General features: G+C 38.1%; 2 protein-coding genes across 4 annotated transcripts; one reads left to right on the forward strand and one right to left on the reverse strand.

The window, feature by feature from the left end:
* Positions 1-50: 50 nt before the first annotated feature.
* Positions 51-2,491, reverse strand: AK6 (adenylate kinase 6). Its single transcript, XM_063321046.1, has 5 exons — positions 2,356-2,491; positions 1,736-1,828; positions 1,350-1,408; positions 1,118-1,263; positions 51-970 (listed from the first exon to the last, which is right to left on the reverse strand). The coding sequence occupies exons 1-5, from the start codon at positions 2,468-2,470 to the stop codon at positions 781-783; spliced, it is 603 nt and encodes a 200-aa protein (XP_063177116.1). The 5' UTR covers positions 2,471-2,491; the 3' UTR covers positions 51-780.
* Positions 2,492-18,731, forward strand: RAD17 (RAD17 checkpoint clamp loader component). Of its 3 annotated transcripts, none has more exons than XM_063321042.1 (16): positions 2,492-2,739; positions 4,054-4,332; positions 5,060-5,143; positions 5,394-5,550; positions 6,015-6,151; positions 7,292-7,344; positions 7,438-7,563; positions 7,651-7,720; positions 8,358-8,469; positions 10,764-10,961; positions 12,191-12,276; positions 12,837-12,983; positions 13,490-13,636; positions 14,383-14,503; positions 15,017-15,074; positions 17,391-18,731. In XM_063321042.1, the coding sequence occupies exons 1-16, from the start codon at positions 2,698-2,700 to the stop codon at positions 17,656-17,658; spliced, it is 2,085 nt and encodes a 694-aa protein (XP_063177112.1). In that variant the 5' UTR covers positions 2,492-2,697; the 3' UTR covers positions 17,659-18,731. The 3 variants fall into 3 exon arrangements, with proteins under 3 accessions (XP_063177112.1, XP_063177113.1, XP_063177114.1); XM_063321043.1 differs by having other exon boundaries at positions 10,767-10,961; XM_063321044.1 differs by having other exon boundaries at positions 15,017-15,106; positions 17,391-17,523.
* The last annotated feature ends 362 nt before the right edge of the window (positions 18,732-19,093 follow it).

The following is a 19,093-nucleotide window of genomic DNA, read 5'->3' on the forward strand; positions in this document are numbered from 1 at the left end:
AGTTTTACTGTTCAAATTCGTGTATATAAAAACTTTATTAGCAAGCGCTTTCTACAGAATCCTAAATATCTTCCATGACTGGGACGTGTGATGGAAACTATTAAGAGAAAAAGGAGGAAAAAACCTTATTGCTTAATATTCCACACCAGTGCAGACACAGCTAATGTTTCCTGACACCGCAAGTAATCCCCAAAGTTCTTATAATCGTTTTAAAATATCTCTCTTACCACGTCACTTCTCTTCCCTCCAAAATAAAGCACCCTCCATAAACAACATCACATGCCCCTCACTCGACATTACCCTCCATACATTCAAGAGTAAAGTGGAATATAGCAGGTTTTAGTCTAAAAATTCAGAAACAGACAAAACTCCTTTTCAGGACACCATTTTGCCCTTTGGAAATCAAAAGCTCCTCAGCTGCCACTAGTTACCAGGATTGCACACTTTTCTTGCAGGGGGGAAGGTTTGGGTTTAATTGTAGGCTCCAAGAAATTCTCAGTTACGGAACCCAGTTCCTGCTACTAAGGGCAACCGTGTCATTTTCATCCTTTCATTCACAGATGAATTTTCACTTGTGTCAGCTCTCCTGTGTGCCTCTCCCATAGTGCTCCACGGGCTGTTTCAAAGCCTTACAACCTGGCTATTCTGAACCACCTTCTACTCCCCCGACCATACCATGTTACAGTAAAATTGATTTTAGTTTATCATACAAAAATGATGAATGTAATTTATTAAACCCTCCCAGGAAGCGATCCAGCAGAGTTACTTTATCAGCAAATGTCAATTGTTGTCCTTCATCCATTGCTCAATCCATTGCATAATCTGATCCAAATTTCTCTCTAGGTCTTCTGGAGTGTTGCTGGGTAATTGGTGTACAATTTCCTCTCTATATGATGACATAGCTTCCTCATAAAGTGTCTGAAAAATTTCACACTGAATGTTGTCTTGCAGCTTTTTCCCTTTGTAGCCCCTAGAAAATGAGAGAAATACCAGGAGAGTCTCAAATATGCAGAGAAGTATAGAGGGTTCTATAAAGAATCAGTAATTTATATCCTAGAAAAATCTCCAATGAAGTCACACAACAGTATGTCACTCCTTATTTACTCCACTGACATACCTGCTTTCAAGTCTGTCATACAGGAATGAATTTTCTGTACGAAGTACAAATACTATATCAAACCACCGTTCAGGGAAAAAGTCACAGCCGTGATAATCAATAATCACTCCACCCTCACTCATTTTATCTTCTAGTTCATCAATTACCTACAAAGGAAACAAAGATAGACAGGTTTATCTGAAATTACAGAAAGTCAAGATAGAAAAATGATAGGTTTTGAAGTTGCACTTACCCTGTCTTCATCCAAAATCGGACAATCATATTCCTCATCAAAACCTTCATACAGTTCACCTGCAGCAAAAATAATTTGTGGAAGTTTATGAAATAACAGTGGTTAACAGAATTATTTATATTGTTATGTTTACTTCAGGAGATAGTGTTCACAGCAAGGAAGGCTTTGTTTACAAATCCATATAAGGCTAAGTTATTTATTACTTATTACAAAGCATGCTATGGCTACATAAATGCTTTTTTAATTCATGCCTTCAAAAATATTTCTGTTAAAGCAAATCCATTGCTTTTTCATTTAATGTAGAACACATGCGCTAGAAGCACATTGTTACACAAAGCAAAAATATCTAAAGCACTTCGATGGACTGCTTCGTTCATACAGCCTACCTTCTTTTGCCATGTCACCCACATTAATATAGGTCATCCCAGATCTTGACGCAAGTTCTTTTCCAAGCGTGGTTTTCCCAACACCCGGAGTACCTAACGAGAAAACACCATATAATAGAAGGGCATGTAAGAGAAGCATGTTAGAGAAGAGCATGTGAGACCTCTTCAAATAACCTTCTATGGAACCAAACAGAAAACTTTGGTCAGTCACGTTGGCTATTCCATAGAAAAACGGGCAAAAAGGTGCACGACAAGAAAAAACAAATAGGAGCAACACCTAGAGATTATAAAAAACATCCTACGAAAAAACCTCACTTTGTGTAGAAGTGTTATTCTAACCGAGGCGAGGCAAAAGTAAAACCTGCTTCGTTTAAAAGCCCTAACTAACATGGAGAAGCCCCACGTTTTCATGCAGAGCAGCCCGGCCCCGGCTGCGCGGGGACCTCGACCCCAAACCTCCCCCCCGGCTGTGAAGAGAGCTGGGGCCTCCCTCCGCCGCCCCAGCTCGGGCCCCACCCGCACCCCCACCGCTCCCAGCCCCGCCGGGGCCAAGCGACCCGGGCACCACCGGCGTCCTCGACCCGCGAGACATCCCGGGGCCCGTCCCCACCGCCCCGCACCGGTGAGGAGAAGGTTGGGCCGCCTCATGCTGCCCGGCGGCGGCCGCTGGTCGCCTAGGAGACACGTGCGCGGGGGCCTCCGCCACGCACGGCGCACGCCGATGGCGTCACCCATCCGCCCGTCCCTACGGCGCTGGCGGGCAGGCGCCCCGCGGGCAGCTAAGAGCCGCCGGAGGAGAAGGACCCCTGGGGAGGTCGGTGGTCCGGTGAGAGGGGGCTCGGCCCGGGTTCAGCGGGTCCCGCCTCAGCCCGCCCGGCTGCTGCGTCGGCCGCCCCGGGAGCGGGGCTCTTCCCCTCAGGAACTGGGGGCTGCCCGGCGGATGGGCACCGCCTGGGCTGAGAATGTCTGGAAGCTCCTCGGGAAGGCAGGCAGCGCCGGTGGAGGTAGGCCGCGGGACGGGGCTGGGGGGATGGGCTGAGGGTGAGGGGTGCCCGCGCGCCGAGTCTGTCCTGAGAAAGCCTTTTACAGCTTCCCGGAATAGTCTGGCGGCTCCGATTAGCAGTATGTTTACGCCCGATTATTACTCCTTGGTCTCTGTGTTGACAGTTATTCTTCAGTTGCTTTCCCCCTACTCCTACGCACACACACACACACCCCCATGTGTAAGATGCTTATTTTCTTACTTGCTGGTGCAATGTGTAAAAAAGGGAACCCCCTCACTCGGTGCTATCAGACCCGCTAGTGAATATGCAAATTCAAATAAAAATAGTTTTTGTCAGAGTAACGTTAAAAGCAAACCGTGTAGAGGCAGATCCTCTTTCCCAGCTGCTAAGGCCTCTCACATAATCTGTGGTCTGGTAATGGTGTGTTGCATTAATTTATAAGACTTGTAAGCTGTAGAGTATTCACAGACATTTTTGGAGATGACGTGTCTATTCTGTTACTCACGTTTTCACAGAAGTGTGTTTCAGCGTGTAACCTGTTACAATTCCTATGCTAAAAGGTTATCATGCGGTTGTTAGCAGCACAGATACTATTTTGGGACCATAGGTAGGCTGAAAAGCATCTCAAGGGTGCAAGTTTGTACACCTGTCCTAGCAGGGTATTTCTCAAATCTAAAATTAAATATTGACGTTCTTAGCAGTTTTGTTCCTGGTCACTGTCTGATACATGGGACGGTCTGATTCTAGATCAGTCCAAGCTTCCTCACACAGCAGACAAATAACACTTGATTTTATTGTGCTGCCTAAATAATTTTTCTCTGTCACCTATTTCTAACTTTTAAACACAAATGGCTGCATTGTAAATGTTAAAAAAAAAGAAAAAAAAAAAGCCACATACTGAAACCTGTACAGAAACAACATGAACGTGACCGTAATGTAAAAATGGTAGGAATAAGCTTATGCTATTTTTTCCTTCTTATCTCTGTTTTAATTTTACTTCTTTAGTTTGAATGTGTGTTTGTAGAATTTTTAACTTGTTCTGATTTGCCAGTTTGATGAAAAATACTCTGTCACAATGTGCAAGATGTTGGTTTTGTTAATACTGAAGAAGCATGTAGCTGACGTTCAAAAAGCCTGAGTGCCCATGTTTGCTGATAGCTAGTAGTATGCCTTTCAGTGTTAATGAAGTTCTTTAGATGTACGAGATATTCTCATATACACTTGATTAAACATCTTTAATTTTCTAGAGACAACTGTACCCAATTAAGTGGAAGAGTGTGCTACGTTAATAACAAAATGTTTGTATTTTACCAGGTAACAGATTGGTTGGCACACTCATTTGATGACTTCTTTGGAAACCCAAATATTTCGTCTAGTGCTGTTCCTGTGAAGCCACTAGAAGGCAACTCTGGAAGAAAACGGCAGCAGAAAAAGAAAGACCTGCCTTCTGTGCCAGAAAGTAGCAAAACCAAAGTTCTGCCCAGGAAAAGAGCAAAGTCATCTGCAGTAGATCTGCCTTCTAACAAGTCCAGACAAAACTGGGGCCAAGCTCAAGATGAGGCATGGGTAGATAGATACAAACCTGAAACCCAGGTGTGAGAGTTATGCTAAGTGCTAATGCAGTAGTAACATTATAGTGTAACATGTTGTGTTTCTGTTCATATTGGTCAGTTCTGAGTATATCCTATTTATTAGGGCAGTGAAATACTAGTTTGATTTATTTCCTGACTGTAGTTAAGATTTTAATGAGCTATTTATCTGTATAAGGTGCATTTTTTTCCCTCAGGCTTCCTGAGGAGATAAAGCTACTGATGGGATGTAGTTTCCTGTCCATCCACTCCCGTTATTGAACCAGTTATTGAAGTTCAGCCAGATCTAACAGCTCCAAGTACTAGAAAAATGCACAGCTGAAGAAAGGAGAGAGAACTGAGTTAGTGCACTAATTATGGGACAGAGAACAGAAATTATTTTGTGTGTTACTGGACAGCAGTCAGCTGGTCTGTTGGCATGTTCCTGAATAACTGTAGTTTGTGCTGTCTCTGACACAAACAGGCATGATTGTAATGTTGTTACTTTAGGAATAATAATAATTCATTGTTTCCCAACTGCAAGCAATGGAAAATTGTTTGAGGAAACAGGCTGAAGTGATTGTCCTTAACTGTTGCACTTCTACATAGCATAAATATATGTAACTGGAACATACACGTACACGTCTGTTAGTGTTTTAGTCAGTGTATATTCTGTTCTTGAATGTCATCATTACTGTATTAGAAAGCAAAAGGTGTATATATGAATTTCATGTATTTTAATCTTGTTTTAGAATGACCTTGCTGTGCAAAAGAGGAAGATCGAAGAAGTTGAAACCTGGTTAAAAACTCACATATTTCAGAGGCAGCCAAAGCAGGTAATCTTGCTAAAATTAGCAGCTAGAGATACAAACCCATACAAACAAGCTGGATTCAATTTTATTTTAATTTCAGAGAAAAATCTTAACTTACCAGCAGTGATTATGTATCCGTTGCGTTATAAGGAATCTTTTAAGAATATAGATTTAGAACTTGTACATTTATTTAGGGCTTATGCTGCTAAAAGGTGGAGTCTGTTTTTGTGTGGGTTTTATGTTGGTTTTGGTTTTGTTTTTTTTCCTGTGACAGGGTAGCTCTATTTTACTGCTAACTGGTCCTCCTGGTTGTGGAAAGACTGCAACTATTGAAGTATTAGCAAAAGATCTTGGCATTCAGGTGCAAGAATGGATCAATCCAATATCTTTAGATTATACAAAAGAAGACTTAAGAAATATGTTTGGCCATGGTAAGTATTTTTTTCTTTTTTTTCTTTTTCTTCCAGTTACTTTTGTGACTCTTGTGTTCTGTATTTTTTTGTTCTTCTATGTCTGTCACAGATGAAGTCAGATCCCGAGTGCTTAATAAGAATCTTAGTTTTGCATTTATCTGAAAAGGGATTTAGTTTTTCCCCAGTGTTTACGCCAAAATAATTTGCAATTCAAATCAATATAGAGAGCTATGTAATAGCCTGGATATCATTTGAGGCAATTAAATAAAAATAGGTAAGTCTGTCTTCGTCTGGGTCCTCAATTGAATTCTGCCCTTTAAAAATTCTCTTGTATTTGTCATATGTTTGCCAAAGGGCTTGTCTGCTGGTGTTCAGTTGCTACTGTCAGAAAATAGCATGGGTGGGTATTAGTTCTTGTGGTATTTGTATTCTACTTAGGATAATATAGAGAATACAAATTTTTAATTAGTTTTCTTTTTCAGACCCAAATTTTCATACGTTTCCGAGTCAGGCCCAAGCAACTCTCTTTCAAGATTTTCTGTTAAGAGCAAATAAGTATAACAAACTTCAGATGCTTGGGGAGTCCTCAGAAAATGATAAAAAGCTTATTCTTATTGAAGTAAGTGAAAACTTGTAAAATTTTATTTCGAAAAGAATACCTTTTATTATAATATTGACATGCTAACTGGCTTCAGCTAGTGGATTGGTGTTGCCAAAAGTTAGTCTGCTTTATTGCAGATAGGAGTTCTTTATTACTTTTTGAGTCTCTACAGCAGGCTAGAATGAAGTTCTACCTGTGGTTAAGCTATATGAGCTAATAGTCAGGCAGAAATTGGAGACTAGTTTGTGTACAGAAATAAGTAATAGAGTATCAAAAACATCAAAACAATATTGAAAATTCACACCCATGTTTCTGTATGGTTAACTTTCTGGAAATATACGTGTATAAACAGGAAGAGGGGAAAACTCCCCGCTATTCTTGTTACTTAAGGATGCAGGAGAGTGTAGAAGATATGTGAGAATTAATACAATCAGAAGGCATTTGAAATTTAGCATTCCCTGGTCTGATGTGGGTGGTGCTGTTTAGGGCAGAGATGTGAGCACTGAGGATTTGTAAGCTCTAGCAGGAGGTAGAGGAGAAGACTTTATTTTTACTTTTTCAGAGTGTGATTCAGTAGCATTTTCCTTCTGATCTTTTCATGTGCTGTGACAGAGGAGTATTAGAAGTTATGATAGTCAAGTGATCTGTAAACTTTCAAGAAAAAGAACAGATGAGATAAAAAATTCTAGTTGAGTAATGTGATGTTTGGTAGAATTTAGGAAGCGTAGTTTTCTGTGACTTCTCTTCATGAAGAGAAGTCCTTGTGTAGGTCCTCTCAAATCTCAAGTCCTCTTCCTCAGTGGTGCTGCTACCTTGAGCGTTTATCCTCCGAGTAAAACTCTCTCTAGTAGGCAATGTAATCATCCAAGGCTGTTTCGTAGGAAACAAGGACAGAAAGAAAATGTTTCTTTTTAGATAATTTTTTCTGTGTAATAAAATAAAGAAATACTGTGCTGTGTTGGGGTTTGGTTTTGTGTGGTGTTTTGGTTTTTTTTCCCCCTCGGTTATCTTCACTGTTAGCCACATTCAGATTTAGTTGAAAGCAAGTTTACTAGGAAGAAAAAATGTGTAGCAACGGAGTGTGCCATTAACAGTCAGTCTGTGGGAAAGAGTATTTGCATCTGAGTGTAATGACAGCAGTTCATTTCTTTTGACTAGGATGTACCCAACCAGTTCTATCGAGACCCTAGCAGTCTACATGAAATTCTCAGGTCAGTTGGAAATAAGTTTTTCATTATTAGCTTTAGCCGCTTGCAGTAAACTGGAGTTTCATTCTTGTTATGCCTGCTTATTTTTCAATTTAGGAGATTTGTTCGTACAAGTAGATGTCCCCTTATATTTATAATCTCAGATAACTTCAGTGGAGACAGCAACCAGAGGTTACTGTTCCCAACGGAAATTCTAGAGGAGCTGTCTATAGCCAGTATTAGGTAAGATCTTCTATCTCATTAAAACTTGATTGAAATAAATGAGAAGTCAGAAACTAATGAATTTTTTTTTTAAATGAAATTCAACAGTTTCAAGCCTGTTGCACCAACAAATATGATGAAAGTTCTTAATCGAATAGCTGCAACAGAAGCTAGTATGGTAAGTTGTCAAAACTGATAACTTCTGTGTGGTGTTAGGTCCAAAGAAACTTTAGATTTTTATATCTAATATATGTTATTTACATTTGTTACTGTATTTGTTTGATCTTTGATAGCAGACCCCCCCACCCACCAAAAAACACAACCAATCCCCCCCAACAGAAAACAAGGAACAAACTAGAAAGATGTATTGTTTTTAAGATTAGTTCCACTTGATACTTGTTCAAAGCCTTCAAAGTTACTTCTGAAAATTCTTTTGCCTATTACAGAAAGCATATATATGAAACAAATAATAGGAACAGAAGTAGTTCTCATTGTACCAGCAAGGCCAGAAGAGGTCACAAACTTAAAACCTGTATTATTCCTGAACTGTTTTGATTACAAGCAAGTCTTCTGTTGAGTGACACCTTGCAAAGAATTGTGTGTTATTATCTTTAATATTGCTATATTAAATGTGGCAATGTGCTTAAATGTATTAAATGTTTTAAAGTTAGCAGTATTACACAGTTTAAGCACATGGTGGGTGCTCATGTAGTCTGTTGATGGTGTGTATCAGACGTGGGTCCCCACAGCCAGGATAATACTCAAATACTCCTTTTCCTATTTCTTATTCCTTTTAATGTTGTTTTTCCTTGTAGAACAGAGAAAAGAATTATGCTCTTGATAGAACTTCTTTGGAGTTGCTTTGCAGAGGTTGTTCAGGGGATATAAGAAGTGCAATAAACAGTCTTCAGTTTTCTTCTATGAAAGGTAAATACCTATGATTTTGTAAAGCGAATGACATTTTGACCATTTCTGCTGGAAAGTTGGTATACTCTTGGTATACGTATAAAGAAGGTATACTTCACTGTTGCAGCACAGCTAGGCGAGCTGTGCAAAACACTTTTGACGTGCTGCTCTGGGGCAGGAATAAAAGGCACAAAGTTTGGTTGTGGGGTTTTTTTTTCTTCTTTTTAAGCTGAAAGTGTTTAATTTCATAACTGTGATACGTAGTCTTAAAATTGAGTAGCATGGGCTATGTGTGTGTTGATGTAATTTAATGAAATGCCCTCTTAATATTTTTGCCATTGGTGTTTACTGATCAAATCTTTTATGATGCAACTTTAATTTGAGAGGGATATTTTCTTTGCTTGGTTCTTTATACTTCTCCATGTCCTTATTTCTACCCATAATGCATTCCTGAAGTAGCCCATTGACTTTGTATACAGCATTTCTGTAATGATTGATTTTTGCTTTGGAGCTCCTACGGCTGTTGGTAAATTGAAAAACTGTGAGGTGGCATGACCTACTGTGAAGTTTTTGAATGTATTACAGAAAAACTTTGAAGTTATTTTAGTAGTCTTAGTAGTCTTCAAAGTACTTGGTTAGACAATGCGCAAATCAGACTTAGTTTGGGATTATTTTGAATGTTCCAACATTGAAAGAAAACAGGACACTTGCTGTTGTGTCTTTCATAAACACTGGAAGTCAATAATTGTTAAGGAACCAATGTATGTGAGTTACATAACTGATAATTTTTCAAAGCAGTACTCTGACATGTGTAGTTCATGCCAAGAACCGTTAGATGGTGCCAGCTTTTATATACAACCCAGACGTAAGAAATGAATTCAACGGTTGTTTTCTGGTGTATGTCATAAAGCTAGCAATGATCTTGTTGCTTTTACTCATTTTCTCTCCCATCCACCTTGCAAATGGAAAATCTGCTCATGGAACACATGAGTGTTTCAAGTCCTTGTTGTAAGAGGGAGTATTGTAGTTTGAATTTTAGAGTATACTGAAATTAACTTAGCTGTGTTTGTTAAATTTCCTGAGGGAGAGAGTCAAGTTCCTAGGTTTAACTTGAGAACGTGGAAAATAAATTCTTCTGATGTTGTCTTCTAGTATACTAAGTTTGTACTGTTCTGTATTAATAGGAAAAATAGAATTTTTTTTCTTAGTACAACCATTTTGATGATAATGCCATTAATTTAATAAACAGTAGGTTGGGGTTACCTGAGAAAAGTTTACAGTAGCTCGCTGCTGGGTGCTAAGTAGCTTCTACGTACTGTAGAAAATCTAAATAGTCTTAAAATGACCAGTTTATGTAACTTTTAATAAATTACCTTGGAAATGTAAAAACATGAGTTATGAATAGAACTTGGGAGAAAGCAAAGGCATATGGCTTGACAGCTTCTGTACATTCTCAGGATCATGTTCTCTTTATACCACACAGAACAGTCTCTTGTCGCATTTTCTCTAGATTGAGAATTCATGTTGAATAGAAATTTTTTAGTTGTTCAGGTATTTCAGTTAGGTAAATGCTTGGCAGCCAGTGATATTTTGTAAATTTTGGAGAGACCTCACCTCCTTGTTGATCTCCTGAGAATGCATTATTAACTTATATTTTTTCTTCTTCACTTGTGGCTGTGTGTAAACACAAGCGATACATTCACTTTGGCAGCATTAATGGGTAAAATGGATCTATGGTAATCTTGGGAGAAGAGAAAGGTAAATACTTAAAAGAGACGTTCTCTTAGCTTGATAGGGAATATTCATCTGCCACTAAATCAAATTGTGGGTGAAAATTTTTGAGTTTTATATAAGAGCAGAAGGGTTTTATTCCTTGGAGCTCAAAACATTGTGGAAATTAGTAGGCTGTTGGAAGAATCACCTAAAGAAAAGGTTTTCTTTGCCTCCTTTTATTTCAGTGAGGGCATTATACAGATAATGCAAATGAAAGATAAATTGATCAGTGAACAGAATGTAACTGAAATATAATTTGTATATATTTGCATTGTACTTTATAAAGAAGAACTTTTTAAGTACTTGGCACTTTAGCTGACTTAAGGGACAGAAGTAGAATGAAACGTGCTAGTTTAGGTGACTGGGTTGTCTTCCTAATACATGAGTTTTCTCTTAGTGCCCCTATTTATATAACTTTTTCTGTTTGGTGGGGTTTTTTTGTTGGTTTTTTTGTTTGTTTAGAACATTAGCAGTAGCAATATAATAGAAAACATTTTTTTGATTCATGTGCTTTGTCCTGATTGTATTTTTGCTTTTTTTAGTAGACTGCTCACTGGAGAAAGAGTTTTGGTCAAGGAAGAAAAGGAGCTCCACACTAAAATGTGAAGCAGCAGCAGTATCTAAAGCAAGCAAGAAAATTAAATCTGATACTTCAGAAGACCAGGAGATACAAGCTATTGGTGGCAAAGATGCTTCCATCTTTCTTTTCCATGCTCTGGGGAAAATAATATACTGCAAAAGTAAGAACGCTTTGACTTACTCTTCCTTTCAATGGCAAAGTATGTCAGCTGCTGATAGCTAGATTTGCTAAAGTAAGGCTTAGGGTGAGTTCCAATTCGCATGTTCAGTCATTACTAACAGTATAAAAACAGTAATAAAAGTATGTGGTAACTGAGATTGCAGCTGTCTGTATCTTTTAGGTAAATAAACATTTCATTAAGATGTTCTACATGTATGTAATAAAATTACATAATTCTAGTTGCGTTAGGTCCATGTGTTGTCATCCTCACAAAGCTAGATAGATAGCCACTATGTTTGTTGTATTGTACAAAAGCAAATTTTGCTCTTGTGCATAATAATACATTGTTGTACAGTTATGTTCTGTACTCGTCTGTATTCCTAAAGGTAATAGAACTGCCCTGCAGCCTCATAGGTACTGCCTTCCTTATTTGTGTATATGGGTTTGACGACTCGTGCCGTCTTTTCCTCCCTACTGTTTATCTCAGCTCTGTGTTTCCCTTTTAACAGACATGTGTGCTCTCTCCTTTCTGACGTGAAAACCTCTTCCACTTCTCTGCCATACCCTATCTCCCTTTCCACCTCTCTAAAATACTTTCCACTTTGCTACTTTCTACTGAAAGTTCTACTTTCTATGGACTCAGGTTCTGTAAATTTACAGAACCTATCTGCTCCCTGTGTGTGGTTACAGTACTCTTTTTTTAACATTTAAAAAATACAATTCATAAGCATTTGGTACTTAATAAACTAGTACTACCTGCATTCAGCTAAATCAGGATCCATAATGACGTTGGCTGTCCACATTTCAGGGATAATTCACAGTATCAGTTCCAAAATCAACTGAGGAGAATTAGTGAGATGAGGCAATATGAAAATAACTAACTGAATTTTTTTTATATGAAGTGTAATGTAACTAATTACCTCTTGTTTACTATATAATATTGACTGTATAATTAAGTACATACACCTGCAGCAAGAGGTTCCTGGGAACTGAAAATGGTGTAATCTAGTTGCTGGTAGAGTTGACAGTTGCTGAAAATGGTGCTCAATATATGTGAAAGCTACTGTTCATGCAGTTACACATCTCTGTTCTTGCTCTTATGTAACTTTTATTCTAATTTTTAATATCTAATCTGAAATGTGTGTCTTTCTTCTGGCTTTTTTGATTATGTGCAGAAATGTAACAATACTTCTGATACTAAAAGACTAAAGATTGTAAAATCCTTTGTAGGAGAACCAGTGTCAGAATCAGAATTTCCTCAGCTGCCTGCTCATTTATCAGAATACCGTCGAGACACCTTGCTTATTCAGCCTGAGGTACGTCTGCAATAACTACTTGATTACAGTTTGGTGTGAAAAAACCAAAACGGACTCTTAAGTGATTGATGCAAATTCTCAGGCACAGTCACTGTCTTGACTTGTCACTGTCATTGATCTTAATATATGTGTACTCAATCTGTCTGTGTTACAGAATAATTAATCTGGAAGGGACCTCTGGAGGTAGATTAGGTTCCCAGGCTCTTGACTGTCGAGCTTTGAGTCTGTAGGGACAGAGATTCTCTCACCTCACTGATGGAATTGTGCTGGAAGGTGGACTTTCCTGTTTCCTCCTACGTCTCATCCTGCATTGCCAAGAGGAGTCTGAGTTCACCTTTCTGTTACCACCCATTAAGAGAGTTGAAGACAGCAATGGCTTCCGCCCCTCCATCCCCACCATTAGCCTTCCCGGGGAGCAAGCCAACCTTCCTTTTGTAATAAGCATCTGTTCATAGATGATGTGTGCCAGCTCCCTAACTGTCTAAATGTATTGTAAGTTTTATAGGATGCTTTTCCTTATGCTCTGTGTAAAACTTGAACTTTTTTTTTTGTCCTGATAGGATATTGTGGAAAAATCGCATATGTCTGGAAGCATGTTTAATTTATACCTTCACCAGAACTATGTAGACTTTTTTTGTGATATAGATGATGTAGTGAGAGCCAGTGAATATTTGAGCACCGCTGACATCCTTTGTAGTAATTGGACTGTAAGTGTCATCTTTTTATACACACATACTTTTTTTTTTTAATACTCTGACATTGAGCTTCTAATTTTTTCTCTAAGTCTATATGAACGGTAGAAATAATTTTTTTTATAATTCAATAAGAATTAAGCTTCAAACTTCCAGTACAGGTGACAGAGAATTGTTAACAAATGCTGAAGTACATCCAAGTATAGAAGAGATGCACGTTCAACTTTTTGTCCAACTTCTGTCAGTATTTCATTATAGTGAGTTATAGTGTTTGTGAAATATTCTACAAAGTATTTTTATGTAGAACATGTTTGTGCTAAAAACGTGTTGGAGTTTGTATGCCTTTTCCCTGAAGTAATTGAGATAGCTTTTTCATTCATCTGCTTTGAGTAAGAGTTTCACAGTGATCTAAACGTATTCTGGGTGTGTGCTGTCACTGCAATTACAGAGCGTGTGTTAGTGCAAATGACACACCTTGCACAAAGGCCTTGAGTTCACATAATGCCCAATTTGTCTCTTAGACAAGGCTTGTGATGGAAGAATACAGCGCATCTGTGGCCACCCGAGGGGTGATACATTCAAATACATCCAGAGCCTTTGCCCACCACCAAGGAGGGATGGGGTTCCGGCCTTTACATAAACCACAGTGGTTCTTCATCAATAAAAAGGTAAATACTTGATTTTTTTAAAATTTTTTTTTGTAAGGTATGACATTTGAGTAGTACAGATGAGATTTGCTTACAGTGCTAAACTTGTCAAATCTTTTGATAGAAGCTACTTCTAAAAAGCACTTGCTTGAACAGTTACGTTTATATTATTCCTTTAATGGAAAAATAAATTGGAGGCCTCTGACAAAGTCTGGTTCCTGTATCCAAATTGGCATACTGCTGGGAGAGTCTTAATTCTAAATTAATGGAGACACAATTAGTGTTGAAAGACTATAAAGTATTCCTACAAGTAAAGTTAAGGGTTTTTTTCAGTTTAAATCACATTAATATGTTGTGTAAGATTAACAGATTATTGCTGTTATGTTTTATGTGTTTAACAGAAGTACGTTGTTCATAAGATACCAAAGCACTTTGCAATTTTTTACATTTGAACTAATACTTCTCTTGCTGTATCTGGCAAAATATATTTGCCTGGGTAGGTGGCAAATTCTATAACCAAGGGATAAATATTTTCTGGAAATTTTAATGCCCAGCAAAAGGCAAAAATGAAGGAATTTCCCATTTTTATGATCTGCATATATTAACTCTAACTGCTTATCATTTTCTTCTGGTCTCATTTTTCAGTAGCTTGTGTGTAGTCATCCATCAGGCAAGAAGAAAGTCTGCCTTTTATAGTACAGAGTATCTAAATTAATAATGATTTAACAGGTTTTTTACTTGTGTTTCCTTCCCCCCCACTCTTACAGTATCAAGAAAATTGCCTTGCTGCAAAATCTCTCTTTTCAAGCTTCTGTTTACCACCCGAGTGTCTTCAGACAGAGCTGTTGCCTTACCTTGCTATGTTAGCAAATCCAATGAGAAACCAAGGTAAGATGGGTGTAACTCTTGAACTCTTTTTTTTTTCTTCAGTTAAAAGTAATTAAATTTTTTGTAATTAAAGCACCCAATAGCAGACAGTGCATGTAAAAAAAACAATTACTTCGTGTGGTATATAATCCAAAAATTACTGTATAGACAGCCGTGTCACTTATGTTAATTATTTCTAATTAAAGGCTTCATATCTTAACTAAGGCCTTGACATCAGGATGAATTCATTTTGTAGGCTATGGAATAATAACTCTACCTCGTAAATACACAGTTGATGAATGTCAGTGATTTTTTTTTTTTTTGTACGTAGGCTATCTGTAAATATGGCAATATGGTAGACAGTTTGAAAAAATAAATGCATACATGTGCATGCAGTGTTTTGGTGTCTAAAATATTGCAAATATATACAGGAATACTTGACTAAACTTATGAATTAACTTATTTTCCAGTATGTTTAATGGTATGTGTGTTGCAGTTTACCCAGTATGATACTGGTGATTCTTTTTTTCTCAGCTCAGATTGCTTTTATCCAAGACATTGGGAGGCTACCACTGAAAAGACATTTTGGGAGGTAAACTTGACTTCTGTCTTTTCTTAAAGGAAGTAAGACTTTCTTTTTTAATATATTGAGGAAAAGAACCCTTTCATAGAAAAACGTCTTCATTGTACACCTGTGATGTGACATTGTCCCTCATTTACAGCATGATAATTTTATATTTAGCCTGTTAAAACTTTTTCCAGTTCAAGTCTATTTATCACTACAATGTTAGTAGCAACATTTTTACTATAGTGTTGCTTTTAATCCTTGGTTAGCTTTCTTTTCCATTGTACCAAATATTAGCTCTGCCCTAGACATACCTATGTTTCTCCAGTGCATGATGTGAATATTTTTTTTTTTTTACAATCAAAAATGTTTATGTGAGAATAAAACTGAACTGATGCAAAGAGTATAGTGCACTTTGCCTATTGTTTATCATGACATAAAACATTAATCTGGAAGTCTGATAGAACATTCTGTGTTCATGTGTGTGATGTATAGTGGGGAATTATTCTTATTTCCTTTGAAGCAGTTCTTTATCTATGAAACTACAATGTATTTTAATGAGTGCTTCCTCTGAAATTAGATAGCAGCACTGATTTTTGCTTTATGGAATTTCTGGCTGCTGGACTGCTTATGAGTAAATATTTATTTAGATTGCATTTTTTTTAAATAAAACTATAGCTGCTGAAGTCCATCTGTCTTAGATGTTAAATACCGAATAGTGCTCCACTTACAGATTGTGTAGTGCTCATGGAGAGACATGGCATGACACGTTATATCTCCGGTGACTCTGGTGAGCCTTCTGAATCATGGGCATCATTTATACTAGTAGAGCCCCAGTTATATTTCAGGAACTTTCATATCTCTGAAATTTAAAAAGAGTTTTAATTGTGATGGTCTGTTTCTAACAAAGGATCGAGATCACAGTTAGCTGGAATGAGACTAACTCTTAGCCAAGAGAGTGAGTTTCTTAGGGCATCTGACAAAGCATCTCATATTTGTCACGGTGGTGTTGCTGCCCGAGTTATGAAATACTGGCCTGTAAGGTAAAGGCTGTGTTACCCACGAACCACCCTGTTCCCCAACAGTTCTATTAAAAGCCATTTTGGTTGCTGGTCAGGAAGAAAGGAAACTCCCTCATCTAAGACAAAATATTTGTAACTTCACAAACTAATTGTAGACTTCCTTATGCCATAAATTTTGTCTGCAGCACACCATTAAATACTGATAAACATTTTGTATCTGCATTACTAAGTTGGGCATGTGTCATTTAGAGTTTTATCTGAGGGGTGATTTTCTCCTGAAAATACGGTAATCTTTTTAAATTTGTTCACTATTTTGGAAAGGAAGTATGGCCAAATGTAGGTATTTTAGTAAGTGTTTGCTTCCTTCAGGAATCCTAACTGAAAATAACTTATTTTGTGTTATTAAGCAGTCTTTAAAATAACTTATGTGTAACTGTTTAAATGGAAATAAGAATATTTATTTTCCATTGTATTTATTAGTGGGTTGGGAATGGTATGGGAGTAAGAAAAGTGGCAGTGAGGAAAGTGCATGATATTTGATCAGCTGGAATTTGTGTCAGGATGAGTTTTTGTCAGTAACTGTATGGGTTTTTATTATTCCCATGTAAAGTGGGGAAAATAATATAGGAACATCGGTAACATACTGATGCAGAGATGCTGGAAAGATTGAGCAGTCCAAATAGTAACAGAAATTTAAAATATATAAAAAGATTTCCTTTCAATTTCTTTTTTTTTTTTTTTAATTTTCCTCTTTCAAGTTAAATTGCTTCCTATCCTAAAGGATTTCAGTTTTGCTTGGAAAGGGTTTAATGGGCCGTTGTCAGTGAGTTAATTGTTTGCAGCTCATGTGGGCGAGGAAAGCTCAGCAAAAGCGCTGTCACCATAAGGAAGAAACTTTCAAGCAGCAATGGGTACGGGGGAGTGACGGAGCACAGATGCCATCTGGTATTTCGCTGTCGTTTGGGGCTATGTAGCGCAGTCCTTTCCCCGAGAGGAACTCCTCCCGTGTCTTCTGTAGGCTGTCACGTAGGCTGCACGGTGCTGAGTTCTGGGCACAAGGATCTGGACGATGTGCGCAGAGCCGTAAAAACATAATACTGAAGGTAGGGATGTAAGCACAGAAAGTATATAGCTTGAATTAATTGTCACTGAGGGATGGTGTCGCGACCAGAAAATCTGAAAGCTCTTAAGCACCAGTGAAGAAGGGTGACGCCTGTGGTACATGGGCAGTCTTTTCTGTTGCAGCTTCTGTGTGAAAGAGCAGGAGATGGTTTGGGGTTTTTTTTTGTGGTAACTTACTGTTGCAATGACAATTTTGCAGGTTAAAGCTTGAAACACTTACTGACAAAGATCCGGGGATACCAGACTTCTTTATTAGCTCTGAGGGGGACTGTGCCAATGTGCACGCTATGGAGACGGCTGCGCAAGTGGAGAAAAATGGAGTGAATGAGAACGAATCGGACGGATTCCCTCTCTCCTCGAGCCAGTGCAGTGGAAGTGAACTGCCTTGCAGTCAGCCTCAGCCTGTTGCAGCTCAAGCCATCATGGAGGAAGACGAATTAAAAATAGAGGAATATGATAGTGACTGAGTACAACACAATAGCAACCTCTGACTTGCCTGAATAGATTAATACACTGCCAAGGCCTTTGCTAAAGACATGATGGTCTGCGCAAAAGTACTGCTTTGGCTGCTTAGGTGGGCTAGGCGGCCAAGGCTGAACGTGCTGTGTCAGCATCGAGGCAACTGTCCTCAGCTTCCTCTTAACATTGCAGGGTCAGACCTGAGCTGAATACTAGAGTACAAGCTATTCCCTGCCTCTCCTGAGCCATGAAGTAATCTATATTGATAAAAAGAGAGTAAGAAATGATGACTGAAATTAGTTTGGAAGAGATTGTAGATAAGCAGTGTCACTCTTAAGTTATTTTTATTTTTTACACATTTTAATTTACTTTGCAATTGTAGAGTATGTTTCCTGAGTGCATACTTGGTAAGTTGTCAGCATTTGAAGGTTTTATTAAAATTTATACCTTCAAAAAAATTGCTGTTTGGAAGCCTGGCCCTTCTGAAAGGAGACACTGAAGTGTACATGTAAAAAGTTTGACATCCTATACTGATAATGTAAATAAAACTACTGTATTAATACTGTTTTGTACTCTTCCACAGATTTTTATGTGTTTATAAGTTGAACATATGTTGTACAACAGAATATTTTTGATTCCTTTTTGAAGGATATTTTCATAATTTATAGAGGGGAAGATATAACAATCAAACATAAGTCCTTCTCAGCCTTTGTATTCTGTAGGAAGTTAATGGTGTATTTTGCTGTTTTTCTCCTTAAATTGGAGTTGTGCTGGGTGAAAGAATAATACTGTGTTTGGTAACTGACACGTGAGAAGTGTGTTGTGGTTGTCTGAATAGACTGTTTGATACCTCAGTGTTTCTCTGTAACTGGGCTTGGTCTATGCAAATCAATCTAATATGTTGCTGTGGTTAGTGATACCACAGGAATAAAAAAAAAAACCAAACAAAACAACTTTGAATGTGTAATATAGGTTTGCATTTCTGTATTGCTTACATCCAGAGTTTGGTAGAAGCAAATGTGTGTTTATCTGCCGTAACCTTGGAATTAATGCTGCTATTAAAAAGTCCACTTTTATCCTCTCTCAAGGGACAGGTGTAGTCTTTACATCTATAGGTGTTGTCTAACTGTGAAGAGGGAAATTTCACCCTGAATTCTTAAATTCTGTTACAGCAAACTCAAAATGTTTTGTTGGCTGTTGATGCCCCTTAACCCCTGTCCCCCTCCCTAGGGTGCTTTGGGTGGGGTGACCCCTGCTCCGCTTAGGTGGCAGCCCCCTTCTCTTGGGTCTCCTGTGGTTGCGTATCCCTGTGCTCCTGGGGGGCTCCCAGTGCAAATGACAGTGAGGCGTGAAATTCTGACTTGCAAGTAAAACTCCAAGCTACTTATTTATATATTTTCAGCTTTCCTTACATTAGTATCCCATAATACTAGTAATAACAGA

This window comes from Chroicocephalus ridibundus, chromosome Z, assembly GCF_963924245.1.
Source record: "Chroicocephalus ridibundus chromosome Z, bChrRid1.1, whole genome shotgun sequence".
Taxonomy (NCBI): Eukaryota; Metazoa; Chordata; class Aves; order Charadriiformes; family Laridae; genus Chroicocephalus; species Chroicocephalus ridibundus.

Excerpts from the sequence above, each read along its gene's own strand:
- AK6 (XM_063321046.1), bottom strand. The coding sequence starts at position 2,470 with ATGGGTGACGCCATCGGCGTGCGCCGTGCGTGGCGGAGGCCCCCGCGC. Across the intron at positions 1,409-1,735 it reads GGGTGACATGGCAAAAGAAG|GTGAACTGTATGAAGGTTTT; the intron begins GTAGGCTGTATG and ends TTTTTGCTGCAG. Across the intron at positions 1,264-1,349 it reads CGATTTTGGATGAAGACAGG|GTAATTGATGAACTAGAAGA; the intron begins GTAAGTGCAACT and ends TTTCCTTTGTAG.
- RAD17 (XM_063321042.1), top strand. The coding sequence starts at position 2,698 with ATGTCTGGAAGCTCCTCGGGAAGGCAGGCAGCGCCGGTGGAG. Across the intron at positions 6,152-7,291 it reads AAAAGCTTATTCTTATTGAA|GATGTACCCAACCAGTTCTA; the intron begins GTAAGTGAAAAC and ends TCTTTTGACTAG. Across the intron at positions 10,962-12,190 it reads GAAAATAATATACTGCAAAA|GAGAACCAGTGTCAGAATCA; the intron begins GTAAGAACGCTT and ends AATCCTTTGTAG.